This window comes from Mytilus californianus, unplaced genomic scaffold (assembly GCF_021869535.1).
Source record: "Mytilus californianus isolate M0D057914Y unplaced genomic scaffold, xbMytCali1.0.p SCAF_5, whole genome shotgun sequence".
Lineage (NCBI taxonomy): Eukaryota > Metazoa > Mollusca > Bivalvia > Mytilida > Mytilidae > Mytilus > Mytilus californianus.
In genome coordinates this window covers 105,410,254-105,422,684 of record NW_026262701.1, presented here as the reverse complement: position 1 = coordinate 105,422,684, position 12,431 = coordinate 105,410,254, and the positions used below count along the sequence as shown (strand labels likewise).

At 34.1% G+C, this 12,431-nt stretch overlaps 1 protein-coding gene and 1 long non-coding RNA gene across 3 annotated transcripts; one reads left to right on the top strand and one right to left on the bottom strand.

Annotated features, from left to right (window-relative positions):
• The first annotated feature begins 1,241 nt into the window (after nt 1–1,241).
• On the top strand, nt 1,242–5,206 carry LOC127700459 (uncharacterized). 2 transcript variants are annotated; one of them, XR_007981585.1, is made up of 3 exons: nt 1,242–1,286; nt 4,218–4,279; nt 5,075–5,206. It is a non-coding gene; the product is annotated as an uncharacterized LOC127700459 (long non-coding RNA). The 2 variants fall into 2 exon arrangements; XR_007981584.1 differs by lacking the exon at nt 1,242–1,286 and adding an exon at nt 1,591–1,738.
• On the bottom strand, nt 4,283–11,263 carry LOC127700458 (glutathione S-transferase omega-1-like). Its single transcript, XM_052203926.1, has 5 exons — nt 11,143–11,263; nt 10,350–10,455; nt 9,335–9,554; nt 7,393–7,522; nt 4,283–5,281 (listed from the first exon to the last, which is right to left on the bottom strand). Exons 1-5 carry the CDS (start codon nt 11,165–11,167, stop codon nt 5,040–5,042), a joined length of 723 nt encoding a protein of 240 aa, XP_052059886.1. The 5' UTR covers nt 11,168–11,263; the 3' UTR covers nt 4,283–5,039.
• Nucleotides 11,264–12,431: the final 1,168 nt, after the last annotated feature.

The window sequence follows — 12,431 nt, the reverse complement described above, 5'->3', positions numbered from 1 at the left end:
ATATATGACCAAGCAAATTATTTTACTCGGGTCATATGTTATTGATAATCACTGTTGAGTTATTAAAGCATCCCTAGTCTGAATAGATTGCCGATATCATGAAATATCATGAATTATTTAATATGGTAAACAGGAACAGATATGGCATTGTTTATAACAAAGTTTCTAGTGGAACAGTCAGTGGCGGATCCAGAAATTTTCATAAGAGGGGGCCCACTGACTGCCTAAGAGGGGGCCCGCTCCAGTCATGCGTCAGTGATTCCCTATATAATCAACCAAATTTTTCCCACAAAAGGGGGAGGGACGGGACCCCTACCCCCTACCTAAATCCGCCTCTGAACTTCAACATCTGTTAGGTGGAACAAATATACGTTGACAAGCTTATACAGTTTATATACAGTCATATTTTGACTGACCCCCTAAGGAATTTTAAATTTAAGTCATACGACTTTTTGGCTGTTTATAAAGTTCAACAAAGGTGAAAATACCAAGGGCAATAACAAGCCATTAGTCGAAGAAAAATAAACAACACGATGGTCAAATGAAAAAAAACAGTTCACAAAACACACACAGAAAACTAATGATTGAGCAACATGCATTTGATAACTATTTGTATGCCCCCGCCGTAGGCAACGGGGATGCGTCCTACCGTCCGTCCCTCCGTGTAACATAAGTTTTCCTCATCCAAATTTTATGAAACTCATACACAATGCTAAAAGAACCAAAAATAGCAAACAGAGTTCGAATTTGGGCAGTGAGTCACTTACCGTTCTAGAGCTATGCCCTCTTTTAACTTTTTAAACATGATTGCAAAGCTTGAGCGGGGGCATTCGTGTCCTCAGACACATTCTTCTTCTATTCTAAATAATAAAAGTAATATAAACAAACAATTAATAAAACTAACTAATATAATTATAATTATGGATATTTAAGTATTATATAATTATTTGAAGTTTTCCGCAAATGGTTGTTTTATTTAATTGACGGAGTACAGCTGTATGTTTAAAACTCGAAAATATCCATCATGTCAAGTTGAGTTTATCTTTGGTATAATGACATAGATTTGGCTTTTCCAAAGTTTTGGTCTTGAGCGTACCCGATGAATTCTAGAACCGGGTGTTATAAGAACTTTGCAGTGTCCAGTCAGCCCCATACCACTATACGGCCATATCGTTTTTATTGTCGCTGTTTAAGAATCGTACTGGACTTGATTACATATGCGAGTATACTTACCTGTGAAACAAAAATAAACATTCACAATGGGGCAGTAAATATCAGTATATTTGGTAGGACATTTGTTTTTATCTAACTCATATTAAAAAAAAATAGGCGTAAATTTACAACATGTACAAGATATGTTCTATAAAAAGACACTGCAAAATGTTAGTTGTAATAATTAAAGTTCTATATAATATATAGTTACTCGAGGTCTTTGTAAATCGTTAGTCGACAAAATATGAACTTATTGGTAAACACTTTTTATAGTCATATGACACAAATTTCTTGTTATTATAATAATAAGGAAATTATTGAACCAATGCATGCATACATGTATATACACATATAAATCCTCTATTCACCCCCCACACACATTTATTACTAATCCTATATAACCGACAAAAAATGCATTCAGTGATTGTTAATCGAAAAAATTATTATTCGGGTATTGTTGCAGAAGCTTGTCGATCGTGAACTTGATAAACAATCAACACAGAACCATGGATCGCGTGAAAAATAAGTGAGTTGATAGAGCAATGCTATTGTTTTAAATTTATTTTCTCTGCGTTTTTATTTATTAATGAAATTTTGTCATGACAGTTGTTAAATGATTTAGTGTATGATTTTTTTTTAAATTTCAGAATCAATTAACGCTATCTACCTTTCAATGCACGTTTGTGTCGATAAGTTAAAGAATTTTCTTTTACAATAAAGTCCTTGTACACTAGTCTTGTGATATAGTAAAACTTATCAATTCAAGTGTACAAAACATATTCAACTTTTTTTTTAATTTGAAATATCATATAATTTTAAACTAAGATAAACGAAATCGTTATTACTCATTCATAAATACATAGAGGAATGACGATAACAGGCAGTATAACATACAATTTAAATGTATGCATCGAATAAAGTTGTTGCATTTAGTATATGCAGATACAGGATATATCTTTACTAGAGTATTCCATATATAAATGTGAACTTAAGGCCCCAAGAAACCCCGATCGCTTGCCTTGATTTTGTACATAGCTAAATTGTGAAGAATAGAACTGATGCAGAAACTTGCAACACTGAGAACAAGTTATGCTTGACTTTCTATTGACCCATTGCTGTTACGTAAGCTTATTCATTTACCATGATTTCTTTTATCTAGAATCGACGCTTTTTTTATCGAAGAAGTGGACTCACCAAATGATTTTTGAGTGCCTATAGAAACGCAGTACATCATATCGAAGCCCATTTTGATTCCATTTAAAATAAAACTACTAAAATTTTCTTTCGATGCATTCCTCAAACATTTGGCCTTACGTTGTTGTCGGGAATCGATTTTTTCCGTTCAGAAATTTGCGTTTAAATCCATAGGGGTCGAAATCAAAACTCGCAAATTTCCATTCAAATGTGGTCATACTGAACCAAAGATATAGGATAATTGTTAATCTGGATTACTTTTTGATAACCTTAGCTAAAGGGGTTCATTACGGTGGGTATGGGCCATCAAACTTGTACATTTCAATTTTTCTGTTAGAATCTGGAAATGTCCTGTATGTATATCCTAGAACTTCTTCAAACGATTGGTAAATTATAAAAAAAATATCCGTCAGTTTTGATTTTTCATTTGATGGAGAGAGAAAAAACATGCAGGGGTTGCTTTTCTATTGGAAATCTGTATATATTGAAATGTTTCTTTTGTGTTCTTAATTTCAGTAAATTTTTGTTCACAAATGGAATTCATTTAAAAAATTTTCTTTTACTTTTGTAACTTTTACCTGCTCGCACTGGGAATCGAACTCCCTCCTTGGAGGCTGTCATGTGTGAATCGCCGACACCTCTCGGCTAACGATTGATTGAAATTAAAATCTCAAGTATATATATAACAATATGATATATCATTATGATCATTTTATGAGTCAAATAGTGGTTTTTATATAAGGACGTATTCCAATTTTTTATCGTCAGCCAACAGTAATTTTATGAACTTAAACTATTCTTAAAATATGATATACAGCGGTACATGTACAGTTGAGGCATTGGACTTGCGCCTTTATATCTATAACAAGAGTGCATATGCGGAATTGTCTCGCCTTCTTTTCTGATCATGATTGATTTTATGTTGAAGTCTTTAAGATAAAGGCTGAACTAAAAGCATGAAATAAACATAACATTATCAATGATCTATGAGGTCAATGTCAGATGTCTCTTACCGGACAGACATGTACACATTACATCCCTTCAAACATTTAATGGACGCCTCACGTCGGATTTGGTTGTCCGTAATGGAATATCTGTTTCACATATGACGACGGGTATGTTCCAATTGTCGTAAGCACAATCCTGTCCTCTTTTCCACGAATATGACCTTATTAACGAATTGGTTCTTACATGAGCAATCATCCCATACACTAAAATACAGTTGAGATATTGCTTATAGTTTACGAGAAACGGACCTCATTTTCATGGTGAACATTGACTAATGGACATGAACATGAGATCAAGGTCAGATGAACCTACAAGACGAACATGTATACATTAACATAATCCAATACACCAAATATAGTTGATCTTTTGCTTATGGTATTTTAGAAACGAACATAATTACGTTACTGTAACCTTAATCTCTAATCCATGAAGTGAGGTCGAGGTCAGTTGAACCCTGTCTGACGGACATGTAGACATCGCAAGGATCCTATATACCAAATATTGCAATCTTACTTCATTGTACTCATAATAAGTGAGAGGTTCACATGACAAAAACAGCTATCTAGTTTTTTAAGCAGTCGCTGAACTGTAAAAATGAAGTCAAGGACAATGGACATTTGACAGGCGGAAACTTCGTAAGGTAATGCATATATATACAAGGTATGTTCAAAGCATCCAGTTCTTAGACCTTTTAAAATTATAAGCTTTAAACACTACTCTTATATATACACTAGAATTTTGAAATGTTCTGACAAAACTGCATGGATTTGAAAGTCGATAACAGCACTTTACGTAAATTTCAGAACCAGATTATTCTAAAACAGAGACAGATGGAACACATATATTAAGACAGCTACAACACTAGGTATGTACGTAACACATTCATTTATTGTATCAAAACAAATGATATGTTCTGTTATTGAACACACATGACAACACGATTCCTGACCTGTATTGGTTGATTATTGCCTGTTTAACGACCACTGTTAATTACTTATTACATATTCAGAACGAGAACAAATTAACATAAGCACAATACATAGATGCTGCAAGGCAGGTCGACCGGGATGAAGAGATGTAAATTTAAGACTGCCGCTGGAAAATGTGTATGGGTATGATGGATAGGGACTGAAATTGTACCTTTCAACATTTCACATACGGACCCCTGAAAGAGTATTGCGAGGTTCCTTAACGTAAAGAACGAGGTACACTCCCTACACTAGGCATCGGGTTCAGTTTCCCCATTCCGACGTGGCTGCATATTCATACATCCCGCACAGTCAAACAGACGCCACACTTAAGTTTATTTTCTGTCGGAACGGATGGAGTCCGGACACGACTATATTGTAATACCCCAGTCAACCGTTAGGGTTATCTCACTTGTATAAAATGCATACAAATTATGTCTATGAGCTGATAAACAAAACAACGTCAGCCAATCAGAAGACGCGTTACATCCAAAATTAAATTATTTCGTCATAAAGTAACTTATTTCGTCATTAAGTAACATATATTACTAATGTAAAATGTTCTGGTCAATAACAACTTGCAGATCTTCTTTCATAAAATATAAAATGATATTGAATATATAGATATATATAAAATTGTCTCAGAAATACAAAAGTTTATTTTAATCCAATGTCATAATCTGTTTTTCCAGATCCGTATGATTTATAAAAACCAATGTGGGTTTGTGTATCAAACATTGTCTCCTTGACTGCTGGCACAGTCTGCATCCGTGAAACCCAAGCATTTAGCTTGGGAAATTTGTCCATTGGCATAAGATCAGCATGGAAACCCGTTCTTATTGCTTCTATTCTCTCGTAGTGTGGATATAACAAAAAGTCTAACATAGATGGTTTCTCACCTGAAATTATACAGTATAATGTAAAAGTCTATAATAAATAGTGATATGAATACCTGTATCTAATGACTGCATGACGTCAGACATATGTATGCAATTTATCATGTCCAATAGCTGTTTAAAAAAAGTAATAATCCAAAGAAATCAATCACATACAATCTTTATCCATTCATTACATTATTATAAATCGAAACCGAATAGCATTTTATTATACCTGTAAGTACAGGACAACATATTAGAAAACAGACCATAAAGATCTTGTAAAGTTAAAAAATATATCAGATGAAAGAATTTATTTGGAGGGATGGGAATGAGTGATTCTCATTTTGCCAGTTTTACTTCTGTTGCCTGTTTATAGTAACGATCACAATGTTGTTTTTTTTTTTGGCTGAAGGGGTTATCGGTAAAAAAAAATAAGGAGATGTGGTATAATTGCCAATGAGAAAACTCTCAACCAAAGCTCAAATAAAGTGGATATAAGCAATTATAAGCGACCGAACGGCCTTCAACAATGAGAAAATCACCATACCGTATAGTCGACTATAAAAGGCCCGACATAAAAATGTGAAACAATTCAAACGAGAAAACTAATGGCCTTATTCCTAACAAAACAATTTAAGAAAAAAAAATATGACAGACATGAACCAACGACTACCACTGAACTACAGGCTCCTGACTTGGGACAGGCAAATACAGAATATGGCCGTGTTTGTGAGCGCTCAACCCTCACCCTAACCTTTGGATAGTAGATACCAATAGACACAAAGCACCGATATAAGAGTATTCGCACTTACTGAAAGCTAGTTCAAAGCCAATTACAACTATACTAGATAAATCATGTTTTTTAATCAGTACACATCCAACGAATTTAGTGTAAAGACGTCACAATAGCCTGAGAAACGCATGACCTTGTGCAATGCCAATTAATAAGTAAACAGTATCGACAGGATGTAGGATCATGAGTTCTCATAACGCATGGGTTATCGGATATACTTTTGAATGTGGCTCATACAAGTGAGAGGTTTAGCTAGCTATAAAACCAGGTTCAATCCACCATTTTCTACATAAGAAAATGCCTGTACCAAGTCAGGAATATGACAGTTGTTATCCATTCTTTTGATGTGTTTGAGCTTTTGATTTTGCCATTTGATTAGGGACTTTCCTGTTTGAATTTTCCTCGGAGTTCAGTATTTTTGTGATTTTACTTTTTCCCTTAGGGTCACTCTGGCAACGTTTTGATTAAATAAGTCAGCGGTGTCATAAGAGGAGAAGTATTGAAAAGATTGTACGGACGACGATGATGAAATATCTAAGCATCAGTTGTAAATCTTACATGCATATCAGGACGAGAACATGTTAATGTGATATAATTTTTTTCTGCTGTGTACAAGATCGACGCGCCGAGTCGGAATTTTTAACGTGCTAGTTCACAAGCTGATCTGTTTTTGTCCTATCTTCTAAATGCCACGTGCTTTGGAGAGAAGCAGCAAATACAAATCTTCAATCATTTGTTTTGATTCTGCCAGGGTTCGAACCATTGACCTCCCGAACTCGTGGCGAGCACGCTTCCACGATACCACCGGGACGGTATGTGGACAAAGACGCAGAAAGAAGACATTGCAGTTGTTTTGATAATAGATTGATGGCTGTTCAAAAGAAAAATAATGTTCATATTTCGAACCATAACATATTTATGTCATTTGCAAATAATCTTATTTGTACTAAATTGGCACGTTGAGTCGAATTTAACGTGCTTGTTTATTCGGTAACAGTTTGCAGGATGACATACCATCTTAATCAGACACCAGCATTATTCTTACTCCGAGCCGACCAGTTTTTGCACTTACTCATAAATCCACCACGAAGCAGCATATGCTGTTTGAAAGTCTTTGGTTTGATCTAAACGTAGATTGAACGCATGACCTCCTTCCCTCAAGGAGGGTACAATAACATGAGATCACCGAGTCATTACAAATTGTTTGTGAAATATTTATATCACATAACCGCTTCTTTTTAAACAAGATAGAAATAAAAAAAAAACAACTAAAATGCTTTTGAATTTTGTACAAAACTATTTGCGCTTTCATAAGTTCAATTAACTATAAATATTTTACCTCCATAAAAATTTCCTCTCTCTACAATAGCCTTTTCCAAAGGAACTAAACTTGTGTGAACAGCCTCAATTGTACTTTTAGCATCTTCTCCTTTCAGGCTCATTAAAGCTTTGTAATAGGCCGTAGTAAACTGAAAATAAACATAATTGATCCGATTTAAAGGGATAAAAAAAAAAAAAAAATAAAATATGATTTTTTTTGTTCAATCATTAATGAAAGTGAAATAGTGAAATAATAATTCGCTTTTAGCAGCCAGTTTAGTTCAATTTTGTCAAAATAAGATAAAAAAAAACATCGCTGATGAATTATTCACTTGCAAGTGAATAATTCGACCTCTTTGGATCCGTATTCATGTGACCTTCTATTTAACTCCTTAGAGATGGGTTACATATGAACTAGACGTGTTCAGCTATTAAAAGGAAAATAATGTCAACATTGCAAGTGAAACAAGGGTAAACCATTTGGTTGACTGATTCAATCCACAAAAACTCATTCTTATACAGGTAAAAACGATGATTAACATATTTGTTTAACTTATAATTTGAAATCAAACACACCTGGAAAAATCCAATTGCATGGGTTCGCTATCAATTTATTTCTATATTTATGTTTATATGACTGTCGGCAGTCGTCGGAGGTCACCTCGATGGTAAATTAGATAGCGTCTGCACTTAAATACACACGAAATGTGGATACATATTATCGAGCCCATACACTGTTAATTGTTCATTTTAGACTTTTTGTAAGTTGGATATACGTTTTAGTAGGTTATAAATCAAATATGAGAATTTGAGTCAAATCGGTGAACATGAATTTGACAGCTAAAGCCCCTTTACACCACCTCAGAGGTATTGCTTACGAGGAAAATATGCAAAGTTAGCAATATCACAACAATAAATGACAAAAGTGCATCTAAATATGATTTAAAGGCGACGTGTGATATACATTAGATGGATTTAGCAACCCAACAATAATATACAACTAAAAGACATCCAAAGGTCATCATAATTACGTTCTTCAACAATAGACAAAATTCTAAATCATGTCAAACTCTGATTCCAGCTTAGACAAGTTGCTTGTAAACTCACCAGAGATTGTAAACGATATGTCGCTTCACTAAATTCAAATAGTTGTATCGTTATAAATCTTATAGAAGATACTCTTAGAAGACTGATCTAATTTATTTGTTGCATTAAGATTGTTTGTTTGTTGGTTGCTTAACGCCAAGTGGCAAATGTTTCATGCAAGTTCAGGACGATGTTGCATTTTTGTTTGTTTAGTAACTGGAATATTAGCAGCTTTTTCTCAATGTCACTCAGTGGCGGATCCAGGGGGGGTGTTCCGGGGGTTGGAACCCCCCTTTTTTACGATCAATGCTTTTGAATGGGGACATATGGTTGGAACCCCCCCCCCCCCCCCCCCCCCCCCATTCTGGGTTGGAACCCCCTTTAAAAATGGCTGGATCCGCCCCTGCGATACTTGACTATTCGTGTTTCACGGACGAACTTTTAGAGATTTTCGGCCAAATGACGGAAAACGGGAAATATGATAAAAACCATCCCAAAAATCAGTTTATTGAAAAAGGCGATATGGCAATACCTCTGAGGAGGTGTAAAGGGACACTGGCTGTCAAATTTATGTTCACCGATTTGACTCAAATTCTCATATTTGATTTATAACCTACTTAAACGTATATCCAAAAAGTCTAAAATGAACAATTAACAATGTATGGGCTCGATAATATGTATCCGTATTTCGTGTGTATTCAAGTCTATACGCCATTTAATTAACCATCGAGGTGACCTCCGAAGACTGCCGACAGTCATATAAACATAAATATAGATATAAATAGATATATAACAAGACTAATCACTTCAGTGCAATAATGTCAAATATAAAGTTCTTTCAACATATTAGAAGTGGGAGATTTATTTTTCAATACCTTGCTGTTCATTTCCAGAAGAATCTTGTCTCTTGCCCGTCTGTAAGGGTCTGTTGGCGTGACACTATTCTGTTTGTTAATATCTTCTAAGTATTCATTACAGATAGCAGATTCGTAAATGACTTTCCCATCTTGCTCTAGAACCGGAACCATACCAAGAGGATTTCTCTCCAGAAACCATTCCGGTTTTTCTTTCAAATTAATGTTGACTGTTTCGTAGCTACAGAAGTATAAGGTAACTGAGTATGTTGTATTTAAAACATGCATATGTCCTTACTGAATAATTTGTTTAAAGGGATAATGGGAATCGCTGACATATCATACAATACGACAGACAACACTAACAACTAATGGGAATCGCTGACCATACCATACAATACGACAGACAACACTAACAACTAATGGGAATCGCTGACCATACCATACAATACGACAGACAACACTAACAACTAATGGGAATCGCTGACCATACCATACAATACGACAGACAACACTAACAACTAATGGGAATCGCTGACCATACCATACAATACGACAGACAACACTAACAACTAAAACAGGACTACTAAAAATATCTGACAAACAAACATATATACAATGAAAACTCAAGGTCCAGAATACCTGACTTGGTAAAGGCATAAAAATGAGGTGGGGTTAAACTAGTTTTACGTACTAATAAACCTTCCCCTTTGAAATACTAATGTTAATCTACGATAAAAAGATTCGCCTCTTATCTCAAACTGCCTTTACAAAACTAATATATTTTCTTTTTAAAACATGCTAGGAAACAAGTAAGAGAGTAAAATATTTTAAGTTGTAGCAATCAAAGTCCATTTTGTTTGTTTTGGGAGTTGAAATCATGGTCAATTTTTTTTCTGTTTGTTTTGGGACTTGCAGACTTGATAAAAAGGCCAACTAACCTATATAGAAACATGTTATCTGTCAATAACATGTCCATATAGTTAAATTTATCTACTTTTAGATAAAATTAACTCAATCATATTTAAAATCTTACGGAATCTTTTTGTGAGCTAGCAGAATTCTTGTTCTTTGTGCATACGGGCATAATCGCATGCTATAGAGTCGCAACTTTCCATCTCCCAAAGGCGGGAATTCTGTACCTGCATAAAAGTATTGAAATTTTTTTTATGTTAGTCTAAACATTCCATTGTTTAACTTTTCCATAACGTGAAAAGTCTTTAATCTTACTGCTTACAACAAACCAAAAATCTACCGAACACACTTCTCCTAGAAGTCCATAAAATCGGTTAAAATTTAAAAAGGCAATCAGTTTATTTCATACTTTATTTGGAAGTATAAAGTTGCAAGTCCTTTGACAAACATTCTTATGTTACGTAGGCTATAGTTTGATAAGCTATTACAACGTAATTGTCTATTGTTACTGTCTCGATAGGTTGTAAACAAAGATAATAGGGATTTCACGGTTCACATGGCAAACAAGTAAACATTGCTATTAAAACGCACTAAAATATAGCTGCATTCAAAGTCTGACTTCCGTTAGAAATTTACCACAAAAGGCATATCATATCTGGATTTGTCTATATAATGTCTATGATTAAATTTGCATTTAGATCAGATAGAATATGTAAACTGATATGTTCAATCAAATACGACAACCAAGTGCTTAAAATGCAATACTGTTTTAACAGAATGGTTCCTTGTAATGTTTTTCGTGACTTTAGTTTCAAATTAAAGGAAATTTTACTTTACTGTAGGCTTTCTGGGACATTATAAAACATATATTACTTTGCCGTATGCTATCTGAAACATTAGAAAACAGACCGTACCTTTGCTATAGGCTTTCTCCGTCATTTTTCTTCTGTAAAAATGTATACTTGTATGTTCTATATTATAACTTTGTATTGATCGCGGCGTATTTAAAGTTCAGAGTGAGGGTCAACTATAATTAGTTACATTAGGGAATAACTTATAGATTGAAAAACTTCACACTGCATTTTCAATATGACTTTTATTTTTTTAATATTCTCTTTTAATTCTTTATTTTGTGATAAACCAATGATTAATGTTACATTGGTAAACATACAAACAAATTAATCGATACTTTTAAAATTAAAAATCCTGGTTTATTTCATCCATCGGACAGATTTCATCGACAATCTATTATTCTTCATCTAATACCGTCACCTTTCATCTCCCCGGATTTTTGAGGGGGTTCGTGTTTCTAAGTGTTTAGTTTTTTAAGTGGTGCGTTGTATAAGTGTTTGTCTATTCGTACTTTTTAATTTTTTGGTTTTTAGTCATGGTGTTGTCAGCTTCTCTTCGAGTATTGAGTATCCCTTTGGTATCTTCCACCTCGTTTTAAAAAAGTACAAAAAAATTAAATATATGTATCTTTGTCTTCAAAACTGCTAAAAGATTCAGATTTTCGATAATATTTTAAGGTTGAACTATTTCCCAAAATGACTGTGTTTACATTACGAGTATATGTCAGCGAGCAGGTAACACCTGTTTTGTATTATGTTGATTGATGTGGAAATAAACTCATCATAGATACCAATATTAAAATTTTGAAAAGAGAGACAAGAAATTTGTTTTGCATGCACACGTATAAAAATTGCGATTCTTATCCAACGCAATCATAGGTTTGAACGTTGTTTTCAATTTAGACTTGTTTATATTTTTTCGTTTGGGCTTGTATTATATTTGCCTTCGGGTTTATATGATCCGTTCATCCTATTTTGACTCTTTCAAAATTCAAGAGTCTATCCTAAATTGAGGTAAATTATATGGCCTTCCAAATACCGTTTCGATTCCTAACATCACTGAAGAGACATTAATTGTCGAAATCCGGATATGGTGTACAAATTTTTGCACCTCATGTTTGCGGTATACCATCTTTTCCGCAAGTTTATTGTTTTCTGTTTGGTAATAATTTAATTATAAGATCTGTTTTGTTAATCTTGTGATCCGTTTATTTGGCAATCGCCAATGGCAGTCAGCAGGGTTTAAGAACATCAGTTGTTCGACCTGCTAGTCAAATGCGTTTTGTTAAAATATACTTTTTCACTCATTTGGTCTTTTGGAAAATGTTGTTTGTGCTGTATTTAGACCCTTC